Genomic DNA, 21298 nt, shown 5'->3' on the forward strand with positions numbered 1-21298 from the left:
CCCACAGCAGGCCTGTGTGGGAACAAGGGGAGGACTGTTCAGTTGATACCCATGACTGTAGATATTTGGACAAAAACAGGCTCTAAAAAGATAAAATTTAAACAAAAATCATTCATGTATATTTGACTGATTCAGCATGTATCACATACACAAAGTAGAAAGACTACTGTATTTCTGTATTTTTACTTTGTTTTTCATTTGTACTTGTGTTTATTGGGAGGTGTGGGTACACAAGAGGATGGAGTCCAGCAGTCAGTGCCAAGTGTCTTCCTCAACCCCTTTCTAATCTTAGGATTTTTTAAATTTATTTTTTATTTTAATGTGTGTATATGTAGGAGCCTTCTGAGGCTAGTAATGTGGGATTTCCCCTTAGAGTGGAATTCCAAGCAGTTGTGAGCCACCCCATGTGGGTGCTAGGAACCAAACTCTGGTCCTTTGCAAGAGCAGTGTGAGCTCTTAACTGCTGAGCAATTCCAGCCTCCCTACCTTGTGTTTTGGAGACAGGGTCTCAAGGGAACCTGTCATCCAATCACAGGAATCCTCACGTCTCCACCTCCCCAGTGCTGGGATTACAGGCGTGTGTAGCTGAACACGGAGTTTACATTTTGGGGTGGGGCACACGCCACATTCACATGTGGAGGTCAAAGGCAACTTTGTGGAGCCTTTTCTCTCCTTCTCCATTCACAGGGGTTCCAGGACCAAACGCAGGTTGTCAGATTCACACAGCATGCTCCCTTACCCCCTGAGCTATCTTGTCTGCTAGTGTGAGAGCTAGGAATGGAACTCAAATCTTCATGCTAGAGCAGCAAGCCCTTTGCCAACTGAGTTATCTTCACAAACTTTACTTTCTTTAATTTTTGAAATGGGAAAAAAGTCTTCTGATTAACTAAATGCAAACGAGCTGTCTGGATAGTGATTTAAGAGAAAGACTCATCAATGCGGTCCATGTTTAAGGAGTAACTTCTGCATAACAGGCAAGGTCCTTGCTGACAAAGACAGAAGGATGGAGAGAAACGGGCCCTTCTACCAGGGAGCTTAAAACCCACAGGAGGAGAGCTGCCAGCAGATAGCTGGATGAGTGCAGCTGCCGCTGCCGCTGCCGCTGCCGCTTCATCGCTGATGAGGCTAGAGCAGAAGATGCTCTGAGAGTCATGGCAGGAGGTTGTCGTCTGTTGTTTGTTTGCTTAGGGTCTTAGATCAGGCTGGTCTCCAACTCACAGTGATCCCCCTGCCTCTGCCTCAGAGTATGGGCTACTGACTTCAGTATAAGAGACTTTTTGCTTAATGCAGGATAACCTGAAACACAAGTAAAACGTACTGAGCATTGGGTGGAGATTGGTCAGCAGCTAAGAGGTTTGCTGCTCTTCAGAGGACCGGTGTCTGAGTCCCAGCATCCAGATGGAGGCTCACAACCCTCTGTATCTCCAGTTCCAGGGGTTCTGAGGCAGTCCTCACTGCCTCAGAGCCCTGGCACCAACACACCCATGCAAGGGAACCCAGGACACTGAGCCCTGTCACACCTTTTATTTATTTATTTTTGGTAGAAGGATTACATGAAACAAAGCAACACACACACACACACACACACACACACAAATAGGATCTCGTCATAGAACTCACAACAAAACTCAGAGATCTGCCTGCCTCTGTCTCCCAGTGCTAGTATTAAAGACATGTGTCACCACACCTGGCTAATCCAAACCCATGCCAGACCACGGTTGGTATGTGTGTGTGAGGGAAAGAATGCACACACACACACACACACACACACACAAATAGGATCTCGTCATAGAACTCACAACAAAACTCAGAGATCTGCCTGCCTCTGTCTCCCAGTGCTAGTATTAAAGACATGTGTCACCACACCTGGCTAATCCAAACCCATGCCAGACCACGGTTGGTGTGTGTGTGTGAGGGAAAGAATGCACACACACACACACACACACACACACACACACACACACATACACACACGCGCGCGCGCATAGGTGCATGGGGAAGCCAGAGAGCGACTTCAGCTGTTGCCTTAAAAATGCCACCCACCGTGTTCCCTTGAGGCAGGGCTTCTCGCCGGCCTGAAATTCCTCAAGCGGGCCAGGCTGGCCGGCCAGTGAGTCCCATAATCCCCCTGTTTCCGCTTCTCAGCACTCCGGCCCCAATTCAACACCACCCTGCTCTATTGTTATGTGGTTTCTGCACAGATTCAGGGTCCTTAGGACCCCAAGGCAAACATTTAACCGATGCGTCTGTCTCCCTACCATAGTTAAATATTTGTTGGTTGGGTTGTTTATAGTAGACCAGAACAAGTGAGACTAGTGTGGTACTCTGGTTCCAGATAGGAGGGAGGATGGGGTGGGAGGGCGGTTTGAACTCAAGGCCTTGAAACCGGCTTGGGTAGCAGAAGGAGCTCCCACCTCAAGATGCCTAGAGCTGAAATAAGTGAAAACCCCGGCAGCACTGTCACGGCCCGGTCCCAGGGACGGAGACGTCTGCAGACAGCGAGCGTGGCAGACTCCCAGGGCCTTGGACCTCACATCCACATATCCTTCTCATCCTGTACAGGGAAACTCTTCCTGCTGGAGTCTCAGAACGGCTCTCAGGGCCTGGACCTGGAGGCGGCTCGGCTCTCCTGCAGGAGCAGGGGTGCCCACCTGGTGTCCGCTGGGGAGCTGAAGAGGGTGGTCCAAGACTGTGCCTTCGCAGTGTGCACGACAGGCTGGCTGGCTGACGGCACCCTTGGGTAAGTCAGCAGAGCCAGGGAAACATTCTTTTCCAACCACCTCAGCTGTGCTACGTAGGTGTATATGGGGCTCAAGGATTTCCTGCAGGAGCCAGAGGACAACTCTTCAAAGTCAGCTCTCACTTCCCACTTTGTAGGGTCCCTCTTGCTTCTTTTGCTCTACCTAGAGCTGCCTGTGCAGACTCCAGCTGTTTCCCCCGTCTCTGCTCCCATCTTGCCATAGGAATGCTAGGATCACAGATGCATGCCTCATATCTAACTTTTTACACAGGCTCCTGGGTAGAACCCAGGTTGCCAGTCTTCTATGGGGCCTTTACCTTTCGAGTGGCCTCCCTCCCCAGCCCCTCCACCATGTTCTGGTCTCCGGAGTCAGTTACCTCTGTAGCCTTAGAGATAATTATTGTTTGAATCTAAAACACTCCCCCACGGGCTCTTGTTTTGAATGCTTGTCCCCAGACAGGTGGCACTATTTGTAGGGGGCCCTGTGGGACATTTTTGATGTGGGGGTCAAGCTGGTCAAGCAGGTCACTGGGAGGTGGCTTCTGAAGATTGCTCACACAGCCTGATTCCTGTCACTTTCTGGATTCCCGTCTTCAGTCAGGTGAGCAGCCTCTGGCACCATGGACGGGGTGCTTTCCGCTGCCACATGGCTCCAGCTGTGTGGACTGAAATGGGGGAAACCGTGAGCCAGAACGAGCTGCTCCTGCCTTGAGCGGTTGCTCTTGGGTGTTTTTGCAACTGTTCAAAAGTAACAAATACAGACAGGATGCCTAGCCTCGATGATGGATGGCTACGGCCTCACGCAGGCCCTTGCCAAAGGCCTAACCAGTGTCCTAGCCGAGAGCCAACGGCCACTGCCGGAACTGTGAGTGGCAAGGCTCCCAGGTGCTTCCAGCCCCACCTCCCACCCCCCTGTTTTCGTTAGCCTGTGAGTCGCCCCAGCTCAGGTTCTAGAGTCTACAGAGCAGTCATCCCCGTTGTGAGCTGAGCTCCTAACCCAGCGAATGCTTTGGAGAAGCAAGTCTTGTGATGAGCTGGAGAAAACGTCCCAACAGGGTTTGCACCTGTTCTTTGGGGTTCAAAGATGAGAGTAGAATTTCAGGCCTACAGGTGTCTGGAAGAATCCATAAGAATTCACTTTTAAGGAAGATAATTCTACCCTAGTCCTTGATTTTACTTCAACGATTTTTGTTAGCAGAGTATTTCACACACAATATAAAATAGCCAGTCACACTAGGAGATTAATAGTGAGTAAAATTCAGGAGACACACCAGCTAAATGAAATTCTATATATCACCCCAGGTAGATAGTGACTTTCAGATGACAACTCTTGAGGCTGGAGAAATGGCACAACTATTAAGAGCACTGGCTACTTTTCTACAGGACCTGGGTTTGATTCCCAGCATGCTTGTGGCAGCTCACAATCATCTGTAACTTCAGTCCAGGGGATCCAGCACCCTCTTCTGACCTCCTCAGTCACGAGGCACCCTCATGGTGCACAGACATACATGCAGGCAAAACACCCATACACATAAAACAAAAATAATTTTTTAAAAATGATGACAATCCTTAAAAAATTTTAAAACTATAAAAGACAAGAATTTTACCAGCATGAGAAACTATAAAAATAGCCAAACGGAAATATTTTAGAAATGAAAAACAATAGTAACTAAAATTAAGAATTTAATGGATGGATCTAATAGCTGATTGAACCGAGCCAAAGAAAGAATTAGTAAGCTGGAAACTATTTTGGAGGGAGATATGCTGAACAAAGAAAAAAGAAAGAATAAAAAATGTCGAGAAAATGGTAAAGGTGATGAAACTGTATGCAATTAGAATTTTAAAAGGAAAAAAAGAGGGGGCTGGAGAGGTCGGTGGTTGGGAAGTTTCATGTCGGAGGCTATCTCTCTCCCAGCACCCACACAGTGAGTCTGCGCGTGGAGGCTGCTCTCCGTGTGGAGTCCAGGCTGAGGAGCGCTGGTTTGGGGAGGCTATCTCTCTCCCAGCACCCACACAGAGAGTCTGCGCGTGGAGGCCTCTCCGTATGGAGTCCAGGCTGAGGGGTTCTGGTTTGGGGCCTCTCTACAGAAGCCTGGGTAACACAAAGGACACACCCACAGTGTTCTCAGATGTTCCCTTCTCAGGCAGACTATGGAGCCTGTCTGCTCCAGTTTTGGGAACTCCAGTTCCCTTCGCCTGGCAGATAGCTCGGTTGTTCTTCCTCCTTTAGTCCCTACCTCAGTTTCTGTCTTACCTCAGTTCCCCGCCCCCCCCCCCCCCCCCCCCCCCCCCCCCGCTGCCCAGGCTCGTGGGTGCAGGCACCAGGATCGCATCCTTGCCACAGGTTTCTGCAGACCTCTGAGACATGTTGGACGTCTCAGATTCAGCGAAATAAGTGCACCCTCCTCTTCCCACCCATAGGCCACTCCTCCCAGCTCTCCTCCACCCAGGCAGACCCTGTCTTCTGAACCACAGAATCTGGGTTTTAGGGGACCTCCCATTAAAGGCTTTAGAAGGAAATGCCAAGCTTGGAAACCTTGTCAAGGAGCAATGGTTCTTGGAGAGGCTTTCTGAATATCTGAATAAAAAGAACCACCAACCTAGTGAGGTGCCTCAGTGGGACTCAGAACTCCCAAAGGAAGGGAAAACCCAAGAGTAAGTGTCACTTGAAAGACCTTTCCCTTCCCAAGAAGACAGTTATTTCTCCAGCAGGGGTCAGAAAAGGAAGGGCCTGGACAAGAGAGCAATGGTGTCTTGGCTGATGCTTGCTACTCAAAGGGAATCATTTCTGTTGAATTGATTCTGGTCCATGTACCAGGGGAATTCTAGATGGCCTTCCAAAGATTAAGAGCCACCCAACTGCCGGGCTGTGGTGGCGCACGCCTTTAATCTCAGCACTCGGGAGGCAGAGGCAGGCGGATCTCTGAGTTCGAGGCCAGCCTGGTCTACAAGAGCTAGTTCCAGGACAGACTCTAGAAACTACAGGGAAACCCTGTCTCGAAAAACCAAAAAAAAAAAAAAAAAAAAAAAAAAAAGAGCCACCCAACCTGGTCCCCAGGAAAAGGCCCCCAGGAAAAGCTCCCTCAGGAAAAAAGTCCCTTCATATGAAGCCTCCTCAGAAAAACTTCAACCCTCACAACCTAGGAAAAGACCCCCACAGGAGAACCCCCCTGAAAAGAGCTCTTCTGAAGAATATAGAAATACACCCTCTCCCACTTAGACAGCAAGCACTCTAGGACATTCCAGAACTTACTAGGGAAGATGGCGGTGACTGACCATGGTGTCAGTGGACGCTTGTCCCAAAGGGGCATACGTGGACAGCTGACAGTGTGGAGTGGTTCCCTAGAGCACATGGTGAAGACTGCTTATGCAGCCAGATCCTGAAGACATGTCCAGGGAAGACGGGAGTGAAGCATGCCATTTACAGTGACTTTTCCCTTGCGTCCCTTGCTGGACATATCCCCCATTCACCCTCACCCCCAACCAGAAGGCCACTGCTTACAGAATGCCACCATGCCTTCAAAGTGTCTCGCTAAGGAAGCTGTTGGGCTGTGACATCCAGTCGAGGAAAGTCAGCTATTCTTTGGCAGAGGATGCCCTGGTTACCATGGTGATAGGGGGACTTTATGCAAATCAAGCTTTTGACTTTCAGCAGGCAGGGCATGATGAGAAATGTTCCCACATTGCCTCACCACTAGGGTGACCATCTGTCTTTTAGGAGAGGAGTGTAACATGAGGGCCTGCTTCTTGGGGTTTCTGTCCTGCCCAGTTCCCACAGCCATTTAGCCCCAAAGAATCACACAGACGTCTACATTAAATATAAACTGATGGGCCCATTAGCTCAGGCTTCTTATTAACTCCTTTTTTAATATTTATTTATTTATTATATATACAATATTCTGTCTACATGTATGGCTGCAGGCCAGAAGAGGGCACCAGACCTCATTACAGATGGTTGTGAGCCACCATGTGGTTGCTGGGAATTGAACTCAGGACCTTTGGAAGAGCAGGCAATGCTCTTAACCACTGAGCCATCTCTCCAGCTCTCTTATTAACTCTTGTAGCTTATATTAACCCATTATTCTTATCTATGTTAGCCACATTTTTCACAGTGAGGGGGTAAAAAGGTGTTGCCTCTGAAAGCTGAGCTGACGCCTGTGAGTTAACCCCATCATTACCTGTCTTCCAAATGTGACCTTTGTCTGAGGAGACTGTTTCTGTGTCCAAAGGTCACGGGGAAGCCAAATCTCAGCTAACTCAGAGCTGACAGCAGAAATGAATTCTTTTCAGCCTGAAGGCAATCTCCTAACCCAGGGTCCTTCTTTGTCTGTGCAGGACAACTGTGTGCAGCAAAGGGAGCGGCGAACAGCCAATCGCGAGAGCTGTCGATGTGAGAATTGACAGCCACCCTGTTCCCGGTGGCAAGTACAATGCCCTTTGCATTAAGGATGAAGGTCAGTCTTTGTAAGGGTCTGGGAGGGTGTGAGTGGCTGCTACTGTCTATGTAAACACAGTGGGGTGACATGTCTCCGAACATGCTTCGCTGATTCTTCCCAGGGTGAATAGAGGGATGGCTTGGATGCTAAGATCACTAACTACACTTCTGAAGGAACTTCAGTTCCTACGACCTATGATGGTCAATTGCCTGTCACTCTAGCTCCAAGGATTCCAATAACCTCGTCTTTGTGGGCATTAGCAATCATATGTGCACACGTGTGCACACACACACACATACAATTTTAAAAAAATAAAATAAATGTTAAAAAATACAAGTTTAGAAGGAGACTAACTAGGAAAGCAGATAAGGCAGTGGGAACCTGGACAGGAAAGTGAACATGGCCAAGCCATGGTACAATATTCAGCAGACTTCACAGAGGTGCTGAGGGAGCCGGTGTCTCAGAAAACCTCTGGAGGCAGTGTGCTTGTATCACAAACCTCTGGAGGCAGCACGTGTATCCAGAACCTCTGGAAACGGTGTGCATGGGATAGCGTGCATGTATTGAGAACCTCTGGAGGCAAAATATACAAAGAACTCAAGAAACTGGTCATCAAAAGAACAAATAATCCAATAAAAAATGGGGTACAGACCTAAACAGAGAATTATCAACAGAGGAATCTAAAATGGCTGAAAGATACTTAAGTAAATGTTTAACATCCTTATCCATCAGAGAAATGCAAATCAAAACAACTCTGAGATTCCATCTTACACCTGTAAGAATGGCCAAGATCAAAAACACTGATGACAACTTACGTTGTTGTGGGGTAGAGAGAACACTTCTGCATGGCTGGTGGGAATGCAAGCTGGTACAGCCCCTTTGGATGTCAGTGTGGCGATTTCTCAGAAAATTAAGAAACAACCTTCCTCAAGACCCAGTAATACCACTTTTGGGTATATATCTGAAGGATGCTCAATCGTGCCACAAGGACATGTGCTCAACTATGTTCATAGCAGCATTGTCTGTCACAGCCAGAACCTGGAAACAACCTAAATGCCCCTCGACCGAAGAATGGATAAGAAAATTGCAGTACATTTACACAATGGAGTACTACACAGCAGAAAAAAATGACATCTTGAAATTTGCAGGCAAATGGATAGAGCTAGAAAACATCATATTAAGTGAGGTAACCCAGACCCAGAAAGACAATTATCATATATACTCACTCATAAGTGGTTTTTAATCATAAAGCAAAGAAAACCAGCCTACAAACCACAATCCCAGAGAACCTAGACAACAATGAGAACCCTAAGAGAGACATACATGGATCTTATCTACAAGGGAAGTAGAAAAAGACAAGATCTCCTGAGTAAACTGGGAGCATGGGGACCTCGGGAGAGAAGGGGAGGGGAGAGGCAGGAAGTGGAGCAGAGAAAATTGTAGAGCTCAATAAAAATCAATTTAAAAAAAAACCTCTGAAGGCAGTGTGCATGTATCTATAATGCCAGTCCCAGGGGATCAGGCATCCTTTTCTGAGTTTTGAGGGTTCCGGAACATATACGGCGCATATACATACACATATGTAAAACACTCATGCACATTCATCAGTGACACGCCCGTCTTCCAGTGTGAGCACTCAGGTAGGAGAGGGTCTGCATTTGCTGGGTTATATGGAGACCATCAGAGCCATCTCTCCATCGGCCCAATCAAGTAACCAAGAGACTCTCTCTCTGTCTCTCTCTGTCTCTCTCTGTTTCTCTGACAGCTGTATAAGGAAATTCAAATGACCCTTTGGATTCCAAACCTCACCAGTGTCTGACCCTGAGGGAAACAGAACAAAGTCAGAACCTTGTCCCTCTAGTGATCTCAAGGGAACAGGTCTTCTTTAGCTTTTTTTTTTCTCATGGTTTATTTTTTTTTATATTTAAAAATTTCCATCTCCTTCCCTCCTCCTCCCCCTTCTTTAGCTTTTGTGACATTTTGTGCCACCCAAAGCAGAGTGACTTGAATGACTGCTTGGTAGCCCCACAATTTGTGTGGCACTTGTGCTAATCCTGGCTAGGCTCCTCTACCAATCTCTAGCCTGCTGGTGGTTTGGAGATAGCTTTGCTCCTGGGGAGCACAAGAGCTGCCATCTAGCTGCAATGGCAAACTTCCGGTTCAAAGGGAAACCCTGTCTGAAAGGCGTGAGGCCGTTAGTGACAGCGGGACACCTGATACCCTCCTTTGGCCTCCACACAAGTGTGCTCAGGTGTGCACATCTGCACACACACAGGGATACACACAGATGCACAGATACTGCCCCATGCATCACACATATACACTCCAATACATAAATACATCACACACAGATCCTCCCCCCAGCACCGCACATACACACAGACACCCCACACACATATACATCACACACACAGACGTTCAGCCCCCAGCACCACACATACACACAGACACACTCAGACACACTCAGACACATATACATCACACACAGACGTTCATCCCCCAGCACCGCACATACACACAGACACACTCAGACACACTCAGATACCCCCCCCCACACATATACATCACACACAGACGTTCAGCCCCCAGCACCACACATACACACAGACACACTCAGACACACTCAGACACACTCAGACACATATACATCACACACAGACGTTCAGCCCCCAGCACCGCACATACACACAGACACACTCAGACACACTCAGATACCCCCCCACACATATACATCACACACACAGATGTTCAGCCCCCAGCACCACACATATACACAGACACACTCAGACACACTCAGACACACTCAGATACCCCCCACACACATTTACATCACACACACACACAGACGTTCATCCCCCAGCACCGCACATACACACAGACACACTCAGACACCCCCCACAGACATACATCACACATACAGACACCTGAACACATACATACATCTCTCACACAGAGAGATACCCCCACACACAGACACCCCCTTACACACAGTGACAACCCCCCACGGTACCATACATACATAGAGATACATCGTCAATCCCCCCCCCCAGCAACACACACACATACACACACACACTAAAATAAATAATTAAAATGTAGAGAATTGGAAAACAGAGAAAGGCTAAGCAACTGCCCTGGATTAAATAGGATAAGAGATTTGATAATGAAATGCAATCCTGGGTTGTTTCCTGGACTAGCAAAAACACAACTGTATTTGCTCATGTTTGAATATGGATTGTGAATTGCACAGCTTGATACTGATGCCTAGACATCGTGATTTTGATAATTACTGCTGCTGTGCTAAGAGAACATCCTTGCTTGAGGAAATGCACAGCCAAGTCTCTTAGGGGGTGAAGGGCATCATGTCTATAACCTACTCTAAAGTGGATCAGAGGTGTGTGTGTGTGTGTGTGTGTGTGTGTATCTGTGTGCGTGCATGCCCTCCCATGCACTGTGAGTTTTTCCTAGTGAGTTGTAAAGAAACGTCTTACCTTGGAGAGGACACCAATGACAGGGCAAGAAATGGCTCCATTCAAGTTGAGCTTGGTGGTGAGTGTACTGGGGTTACTCGCCGGAGCGCGATGACTCAAGAGCAGCTACCGTATAGAAAGCTCACCCTGTCATGAGCACCCACAGAGGAAAGCGGCACCCATGCTGCTCTCCTCATAGCTGTCCCTGTGTCCTGCTGTCCTGCCTTAGATGGAGTGTGGAAGCCGTTCTTCACAGCCCTCTGGGTGTTGTGGCGGAGAGGTTGCCCTTCCCCTATGGGGACCTGATGAACCTCCTTGGCTAAAGCAAACAGGCTGGCCAGAGGGTTCCTATGGCCTTTCAAGGACAGCTCAGCTGAGCTTTCCTGGGGTTTCTTAAACATGCAGCGTTAAGAGGACCTGAAGGCGGAGAGGGCGGACCTGAGAGCAGGAGGGGTTAGCCCAGCTCACAGGGTCTAAGGTTCCTTCCAGGGCATAGGTGAGGCTCAACTCAGTGTCTCAGCACTGCCCTCTTTCTACCCCCTCTCTGGGCGGCATGCCATGTCTGTGTCACACGACGCTGCTCCCTCTGGTAAGACCAGGGGAATGGAGAGTGCTGACTTCAAAACTGGTGGACACGCACCTGCTAACGATGGAAGCTCACATGCACACAGCCCCTCCTACAGGTCTTCCGAGCAGAGTCCACCACCAGCATAGACACGTCTTTCTCCCTCTGGTGTTTTGTTTCAGAGGGTGAATTTCTAGCCCCGTGCTGATCACACCTAAACTAGTAAGTGCACAGTTACTTTTACAGACAGGATGCTGAAACCTCTTCCACTTGGATTTTCCCCCACTCTACTTGGGTAGATTCTCAGTGGGGTCAGTAGCCCAAGGATTGTCGACTTCCAGCTCCCCCTCGATTCTGTCTGCCACACCCCCAGCCCACACATTACTGCCCCCCTGAGACATAGCTGCCCTCACCTGCCTTCTTTACAGCCATTGTTGCCTTTATTTCCCTTAAAGACAGGAATGTTCAGTTCCGTGTCGCCTTCAAGAAGAGCTGGATGCTCACTGTCCCCAGCCCTCAGGTCTGCCTAGAGGAGTCCCCCTACCTCAGGAATGGTGTTGGAAGAATTTCCCAGCTGAGTCATCTCTCTAGCCCTGCCTCTGCCTATCTTTTAACCTCATCTAAATGGGCATTTTAGAGTCCAGAGCCCATGGTCAGGGCTAGTTCTTCTCCAAGATTTTGAGTGTTCCCTGCTCAAATTTAGCCTAGTGACTCCATGTCAAAGAAGCAAGTAACAGACAGGTGAGTCTTTTCAGCTCTTCCCTATCACCAAGCCAAGGGCTCTCCGTGCATTGTGCCCCATCTCTTGTGGGCTTTTTAGTCTTCTGGCCTCTGTGGATGGTGCAGTGGTTCTCAGCCTTCCAAATGCTGCAATCCTTTAACAGTTCCTCATGGTGTAGTGACCCCAACCACAAAACTACTTTCCTTGATAATTCATAACTGTAATTTTACTACTGTTATTAATTGTAATGTAAATATCTCTGTTTTCTGATGGTCTTAGTTTGGCCGGGTGTGGTGACATTGTGTTTTCCTACTGTGTTAAGACACTCTGACCAAAAGTAACTTGGGGAGGAAAAGGATGATTTGGCTCACACTTCCGGATCACAGTCCATCGCTGAGGGAAGTCAAGACAGGAACTCAAGCAGGAACTAAGCAGAGACCATAGAGGAATGCTGTTTACTGACTCACTGACAGGTTTGTGTTTAGCTAGCTTTCTTATACAGCCCAGACCCACCAGCCTAGGGATGGTGCCACCCAAGGTGGGCTCAGCTCTCCCACATTATCCAGCAAGAAGACAATCTCTCACAGACCAATCTGATCATGGTAATTGAGGTTCCCTTCTCCCAGATGACTCTAGGTTGGATCAATTTGACAATACAATCTAATCGGGCCTGTGAGGCCAGCATCTTTATCCACTGAGCTGTCTCACCAACCCAGCGTATCTCTTTTTGAGCGGCGTTTTCTTGGGTGACGTGAATGCATGAGCACCAAAAGAAAGGAAGGTAGAATGCTAGAAGAGGAAATCCAAACTTCAAGTTATTTTCCTTTCTGGGAAAAAAAAGACGTCTTCACTTTGATGTGGCACTTCTACTCCTACAGATTTATCCTAAAAATAACTACATAGAATAAATATGGGACTGGGAGACGGCTCAGTGGGTAAAGTGCTTGGAGCTGAGTTCCAGAATCCATGTTTTTCAAGAGCTCACAGTGGGGCTGGGTAAAGTGTGTGCTGTGTGAGCAAGAACACCTCAGTGTGGATCCCAGCTTCCACATAAAAACCAAATGTCTGTAACACGCCTGTAACCCCAGCGCTGGGAAGCTGAGACAGGTGGATCCTGGGACTCACTGGCTAGCCAGTCTAGCCAAACAAGTGAGCTCTAGGGTCCATGAGCAAAACGTAAGGTGGAAATCAATGGAGGGGGACACAAGACATAAGACATAGCCTCTAGACATGCATACATGGACAAATACAAATGTGCGCGCACACACACACGGTGGGGAGTGGGAAGTGCGGTCTTTTGGCCCAACATGTGAATGTCTAAGAAGCTACACCCTAGAACAACAGGCAAAACATAAAGTGAGCCTGCAGATTGATAACACTGTTTAATTAATTAATGTGTTTATTTAGTGTATGTGTGTGCAAGCGTGTGCACACCACAGCACTGGTGTGGAGCTGAGAGAACAACATGTGGGAGTCAGTTCTTTTCTGTTAGGTGTGTGGTAGGAATTGAACTCACATCTCCAGACTTTGTGGCAAGCCTCTTTACACACTGCACCATTTTGCTAGCCCTAAATAGAAGTTCTTAAAGAGAACAAAAATAAATGCTAGAGAGAGAGAAAATGTGCACAGACTCACAAATTTTTTAGAAATCTTATAATACATGAATCAAAGAAAAACTTTCAAGAGATTTTCTTTAACTAAACAAGACTAAAATACAATTTATTAAAATTTATGAGACTGTAGTCAGACAGAAATGTACAGCTTTGAATGCTTATATTAGAAAAAACAAAGATCTAAAATCAGTTGTCTAAGCTTCAGTAAGACACTCAAAACACACAAAAAAGACACCCAAAACAGAAGAGCACAATGAAATTAAAAATAGGAAAATAAGAGAAAAATCAATAAAACCCAAAGTTGGTGCTTTGAAATGGCAAATGGCATTGACAAACCTGTAGCCAGACTAAGAGGGAAGCCCTATGAGAGATGAAAAGGGAGGGCAGGAGAGATGGCTCACTGGTGCAGAGCACTTCCTGATCCTTTGGAGGACCAGACTTTGATCCCCAGCATCCACACTGCATTGGGTGGCTCATGACCACCTCTAACTCCAGATGCAGGGGAGCTGACACTTTCTTCTGGCCACCATGGGCACCTACACACGCACACCAACCACAAATAATAAGTTAAATATTTTTAAAAAGAAGTGAAAAAACTTCTGGGCATATTGGCATTTGCCGTTCATCCCCGCACTTAGAAGACAGAGGCACGAAGATCTCTACAAATTTGAGGCCAGCCTGGTCAGCATAGCAAGTTCCAAGCCAGCCAGAGCTACACAGTGAGACCTCCCCACACCTGGAAGAAAAGAAAAAGAGAAAAAGAAATGGGAAAAGGGGAATCACTACAGATCTTGTAGATGTTAAATGAATTACAAAAACTATATACATAGGGCTGAAGCAAGGACTCAGCAGATGAGCTAGCCTGCCTCTTCTGCACAGGACCCGTTTCGGTTCTCAGCCCCTGCAGCAGGCAGGTCATGTGTCAGTCAGTCTGACTCCCAGCACACATGCTGGGTGTCTTACAATCGCCCATAACTCCAACTACAGGTGTTCTGAAGCCCCTTTCTCTCCTCTGTACTCAGGTGCACAAACCCCCACACAGACACACATAAATACATATGATTAAATATAAATAAGATATAAGTAGCTGTGCCCTCAGCTTTGAAAACCTAGATGAAACGAACCAATTTGCTGAGAGAACAGTCTAGCAAAACGGTTAAGAAGACAGGCGCAATCTCACAAAGCCCCTCTCTGTCAAAGAGCAGAATAAATAATAACTCTAAAGCAGAGAGTATCAGGCACAGATGGCCTGAGCATTTAAGAAAGAAATTATGCCGATTCTCTACAAAAGTTTCCAGAAGTTAAAAGCAGAAGGAATATTTCCTAATTCATTCCATGAGGCCATTATTATCTCCAAACCAAAACCAGACAAGACATTCCAAGAGAAGAGGGCTATAGACCAATATATCTCATGAACACAGACAAGGAAACATTAGCAAATTAGTCTAACAAGATATAAAAGGATTACAAAGCCATGTGGTAGCATGCCTGGAATCCCATCACTTCAGAAGGCAGGGGCAAGAGAATCACAAATCTGAGGTCAGTCTGGGCTATATAGTGAGATCCTGCTCTCCCTCCCTTCCCCCCCATTACAGGTGTTAGTGGATAAGAACACTTACTCCGAAAGTATTAAGTTCTGAGTTCAAATCCTCATCATGTAAGTAAAAAGCTGTACATACCTGTTACCCAAGAATTAGGGGTGGTGATAGGGGGGATCCTGGGAGCTTTCTGGGTAAGCAGCCTAGTCAAGCTTCATCCTGCGTGAGAGACCAAGTTTCAAAGCTATAAGGTGGAGAGCTATAAAGAAGGACACTTGATGTCCTGCATGTGCACACAGGAGTATGTCCATGCAGACATCACACACACACACACACACACACATACACAATGACCAAGTGGGATTGCCCCCAGGTGCAATTAACTGGTTTCACATTAAAAGAACAATTGATATAATCCATTACATCAAGAGACCACAGAAGAAAAATCACATGACGATTTCGACCCATGAGAAAAGCAGTTGACCAGATCCAGCACTAGTGGATGATAAAATAAACTTTTCGCCATTATTGAAAATAATGAGAGACTTTCTCGAGTTGACAAAGAACATCTAGGAAAAAAAAACTCTACCTCTCCCATTTCCCTGAATGGTCAGAGGTGAAGTGTTTCTCACGATGGTGAGAGATGAAGGGTTTCTCACTAAGATCAGAACTACCATGCCTCTTACCCCTGCCTTCCAACATCAACTAGAGGCTATAGATAGTACTGGAAGGAAGAAAAGGTATATGGAGGGGGACGGAGAGATGGCTCCGTGGTTAAGAGCATGTACTGCTCTTCCAGAGGGCAGGAGTTTGGTTCCCAGCACCCACATCAGGTTTATGACCAGTAATTCCAGCTCCAGGGACTCCAGGATATACACGCACAACCCCCACACAAGTATATGTACTTAAAAATAATAAAGATCAATCGTTTTTAAATAAGATAAAAGAAAAGGTATGCAGAGCAGTAAAGAAAAGCTAAAATTGTCTTTGATTGCAGATAATGTGGCTGTGTAGGTAGAAAACCCTGACATTTTATAACATTTCTCTGTGTATTTGCTTAGTGGGTAGAGGGCCTGTGCCTGCCGTGGTGCACGTGTGGAGGTCAGAGGATAACGTCTGAGACTTGGTTCCCTCCTCTACCACGTGGGTTCTGGGAACTGAACGTAGGTCATTGATGGAGAACCTTGTTAGCCAACCATCTTTAAGAGGTGTGCATCTCTGTGTGCGTTCTCTCTGCACCTTTTCCCATGGGACATTGCTGTGCTTGGATTTCTCATTTCCTGTTTGGTGAGTTTTTCCCTTATAATAAATAAAATATAATAAATATAATTGTTTTATCCTTAGCTGGCTTGGTTATTTCTACAGGTCATCAGGCTTGCAGACAAGTGCCCTTTCCCACCGAGCCATCTCTCCAACCCCCAAACCTAAAATAATTAACAAAAGTGTCTTGAAATTGATCGCACAAAGTTGCAGAATACAGATTATGGTGATATAGAGTCAGCTTTGACTGTCAACTTGACATAACCTCGAATCACTTGGAAAGAGAGTCTCCATGTGGGATCATCAACGTTGGCTATCATCATGGCTATGGAAGACTGTCTTAGTTAACTGGTGTGGGAAGCTCTGGCCCACTGTGGGTGGCACCATCCCTAGCCAGAAGGGTCCCAAATGGATAAAAGTGAAGTCATTGAAATCAATAAAGTTATCTAGTGAGCAAGAATTCATTTCTCTCTTCTGTCTTGATTGTGGATGCGATGTGACTAACGTCTTCAAGTCCCTACCATCTTGATTTCCCCTCGGTGGACTGCAACCCAGAATTGTAAGCTGGACAAACCCTTCGTCCCCTAAGCTGCCTTTGGTCAGAATATTTTATCACAGCAACATAAATTAAGCTAGAATACAACATTAGTAAACAAAAGCTAATACTCCACTTTCCTGTATAACAGTAGTGGGCAGTTGGACCTGAAATTCCAAAGAGTATTTACAGCAACGCCCCCAAAGATGAAATACTTACATATAAACCTAAAATTGATGGTAAGCATGAGGCGAGCTACAAAATACTGAGGAAATAAGAAAGAAAAACATTCTATGTGAACAGTAAGACTTGATATTGTCAACATGTTGGGTCTTCCCAAGTTGATTTCCTTTGAAACAATACCATAATAAAAATGCCCAGAAGTTATTTTATGGATATAATCAATTGCTAGAGCTACTATAACTAAAGCACTCAGAGCAGCCAATTCAATTGTAAACAATGAAGTCAGAGGTCTGTTACTGCTGGGCTTCAGAACCCCTGTAAAGTTACGGTAAGCGAGAGGAGGTGTTTGTGGGAGAGTAAGTCACATCCGTGGGGCAGAACAGGGAGCTCAAAACTAGAGTCACATAAGTTCAGGCAACTGGTCTTTGACAAAAGAACAAAGAAACACAATGGAATAAAGACAGTTTTATCAACTGGGTATCCTGAAGCTGGCCTTAAGCCCCTCACAGACATGAACTCAACATGGATCACAAACCTGAGTATAGAATACCGTGCTACGAACTCCTGGAGACAGTGTAGGAGAAAGCCTACGTGGCCTTGGGTAGGGCAGCGAGCTCCAAAAGGGCAGTCTGTGAAAGTTGTCATTAAAATTGGGGCTTGTTAGAGTAAACTCTGTCCTGCGGGTGCACTAACAGAATGAGAAAATGAGCCGCAGGCTGGGGAACAGGTCTGTGGACAACATGAAGGATCGACAGACGAAGCAGGCAAAGAACTCTCAAGACTCGGCACAGCAGGTTAAGACACAGACAAAGCCGGGCAGCAATGGGGCACACCTTAAACCCTATCACTTGGGAGGCAGTGGCAGGTGCATCTCTACGAGTGTGAGGCCAGTCTGGTCTACAAATCAAGTTCCAGGACAGCCAGAACTCTTACACAGACAAACCCTGTCTTGGGAAACCAAAAAGTAAATAAAAATAAAATAAATAAGAATAGAAAATGGACAAAGGACCTGAACAACAAATACCTCCAGAAAGAAATAGATAGCAAGCAAGCAAGCATATGAAGAGATGTTCAATGCCCTTTGCCATTAGGGGATTACAAAGGAAAATGCATACCATTGCTGGTCTATTTTCAGTTCTGTTGGCTGTGATGATGCACCCTGATGAAAAGCAACTCAGGAAGGGAGGAAGGGGCTATTTTAGCTCACAGTATCAGATCAGTCCATGAGCGCAGGGACTTCAAACAGCTGGTTACATCACCTCTGTGCTCAGGAGTAGAGAGAGAAGGAATGCATGCATGCCCATCTGCTTGCTTGCTTGCTTGCTTGCTTGCTTGTTTGCAGCCTCCCCCGTTCCATCTCTAGTTTTATTTATTTTTGGTTTTTTGAGACAGGTTTTCTCTGTCTAGCCCTGAATGGGATGTCCTGGGACTCCCTTTGTAGACCAATTTGGCCTCAAACTCACAGAGATCCACCTGCCTCTGCCTCCCAAGAGCTGGAATTAAAGGCATGCACCAACCACCAGGCCTGATGTAGACTTCTTGACAACAGACTTATTCCTTCATCCTAACTAGGCAAAAGGAACTGCTCCTAGCCTTGTATTTCTGAGTCATTCAGGGCAGAGGGTCTTGGTGTCTGACAGTCTAAAAATACAAAATGTAGCATTTGGTACCACACTGAGTCACTAGTCAGGCATCAAGGTTGCCCCTGGGATCCTGGTTCTGGGTGTACAATGCACTCAGGGAATAGGGTGTCGGGGTAGGTGGGTTCATGCTGCAGTTCTTGTTTTGTTTGTTTTTCTCACAGTCTGGAAATGTTCTATATCATCTGTATATACCTTGTGTGACATGATGCTGGGTGGGATACCTGACAAGGTAGACTTATTTTGTCTCATACTCTGAGGGTGCAGTTCATACATGGTGAAGAAGATTCAAGGCTCTTGCATCCCCAGTCAGCTAGCTAGCTAGATCTCTCTCTCTCTCTCTCTCTCTCTCTCTCTCTCTCTCTCTCTCTCTCTCTCTCTCTCTCTCTCTCTCTCTCTCTGTGTGTGTGTGTGTGTGTGTGTGTGTGTGTCTCTCTCTTCTATGTAGTCCTGACTATCTTGTTACTTGATGTGTAGACCAGGCTGGCCTTGAATGCAGAGAGACCCACCCTCCTGCCTCTGCCTCCCAAGATTAAAGGTGTGGGCCACCACACCCTGCTACTTTTTCCATTGTTTTCAGTCCTGGACCACAGGACCACAGCTCATTAAATGGTGCCACCTACATTAAAGTCCTTCTCCCTCGGTTAACCCAATCTAGAAAATCCCACATAGACATTCATGCCCAGAGATACATTTCCATAGTTATCTTAGGTCCTATCAAGTTGGCAAGGTTAACCATCACAGTTCAGGGATGCTAACTGTTGTTCCTTCTCCTCAGAGAGGCCGTGTGGAGACCCACCATCCTTCCCACACACCATCCTCCAGGGTCGCACCGGCTTGGAGATGGGGGACGAGCTGCTGTATGTGTGTGCACCAGGCTCCGTCCCAGGCCGTCGAGAGACCGCCTTCACCTTGCTGTGCAACAGCTGTGGGGAGTGGTACGGACTGGTACAAGCCTGCGGGAAAGGTAAGCACCACCTGCCTGCGTAGAGCCCACACAGGGCTTTCGAAGGTTGCCCCCCTTTCCACCCACAGACATTGAGAGCCTCTATGTCTGGGAATATATGTGCCGAGGGCATCTCACGGCTCCCTTCTCCATCTACCTGCTGGAAATGAATGGTTAACAATGCCCTACCACTCTTCTCTAAGGAGAGACTTGACCCAGGTAGTTAAAAAAAAGTTGTTTTTTAAAGTTTGTATTATATTACTTTATGTCTTATGGGTGCTTTGCCTGTCAACCCAGAGCTCACCAGTATAAACAGAGATATTCTTGCTGTCCAGCTTGAAAAACAAAAAACAAACAAAAAAACCCAGTGTGTTGAAAAAAACAAAACAAATTTAAAAAAAGAAAAAGAAAGAAAAGAAGAAAAAAATGTTCATTTATATACCATAGGTTTTCTTATGGAATATTTATAGTTAATATGTTATAAATACTTTTCCCAGCCTGGGAGGTATATCTCATTCATAAAGCATTTGTCCTGGAACTAGCTCTTGTAGCCCAGGCTGGCCTTGAACTCACAGAGATCTGCCTGCCTCTGCTGCGCAAGTGCTGGGGTTAAAGGCCTGCACCACCTCACCCAGACCTTGCTTTTGTTTTCCTTGATACAGTCTAATAGTCTTGATCAGGTTTGTTTTCCCTCCAGCTAAGTAATTAACAGGCAGTAGTTTATATAGTCCTGGGGGTCGGACAGGGCTACGGGAACACTAAGCAAGCAGTCTAAGTGAGCTACACCCTAACCCATAAACAGAATTGTTAAAAATAAAGATTCTGTCCCAGTCTGCAGCTTAATCTTGTCACTCTTCAGAGCACGTTTTAATGCATGGGTTGTTATTTTGTTTTGTTTTGTTTTTATCCATTTACTAACCTTCCAGACCAGAGTGGATACATTTAGGGTGGTTTAGACTAGCTGCAAACTCTGGGGACTATTACAAGCTTTTTGGTATTAAATTTAAAAAGTGAATTATATAAACTAAAATGAATTCTCATTACAGATACATTTTTTTTGTTAGCTTAGCTTTTAAAATTCCCTGTGAAATTATTCCAGCAGCGTCTCCAGCTGTTCTCTCCACTTGATTACCAGTTTGTGGTAAGGAAAGCCGCACAGAAAGGCGGGTGCTGGAGGGCTCTACCCGTCAACTCTAGCGCCCACCCTCACCCAGACCAGCAGGGCACTGTTCTCTAGAGGCACTGAGGTCTACACCTTCCTGTAAGCCACACCCATCTACCAAATGGCTGGCTTACCAGCCCAAGGAGGATGGGAACTAAAAGCAGGTTTTGTGTGTTCCGGAAGGTGTTTATTTTCTCACTGTGATGAGGAGTCAAAGCTTTCAACTGATTCTGGCTGCTTCACTTGGCTGGGTGGACAGACCTCCACAGTTCTCCTTACTCAGAAGAGCTAGCATTTAAAATACCTGTGTCCTAGTAAGAAGTGTGTGTGTGTGTGTGTGTGTGTGTGTGTGTGTGTGTGTGTGTGTGTGGTGTGTTCAACAACATGGTCATAGTGGCACACACCTGTAATCTTGGGAGGTGGGAAGGACAAGAAGAGAGGAAGTTGAAGGTCATCCTTGACTGACTAGCAAGTTCAAAGCCAGCCTGG

The 21298-nt window shown here is 46.5% G+C and overlaps 1 protein-coding gene across 1 annotated transcript in view; it reads left to right on the forward strand.

Moving 5' to 3' along the window:
• The window catches only part of Susd5 (sushi domain containing 5), a 39859-nt gene that overhangs the window by 4550 nt on the left and 14011 nt on the right, over positions 1 to 21298 (forward strand). Inside the window, exons 2-4 of the mRNA XM_038321258.1 lie at positions 2563 to 2740; positions 7076 to 7194; positions 19480 to 19668. Of these exons, the coding sequence (XP_038177186.1) occupies positions 2563 to 2740; positions 7076 to 7194; positions 19480 to 19668 (486 nt within the window). The remainder of the gene's footprint in view (positions 1 to 2562; positions 2741 to 7075; positions 7195 to 19479; positions 19669 to 21298) is intronic.

This window comes from Arvicola amphibius, chromosome 3 (genome assembly GCF_903992535.2).
Source record: "Arvicola amphibius chromosome 3, mArvAmp1.2, whole genome shotgun sequence".
NCBI classification, from domain to species: Eukaryota; Metazoa; Chordata; class Mammalia; order Rodentia; family Cricetidae; genus Arvicola; species Arvicola amphibius.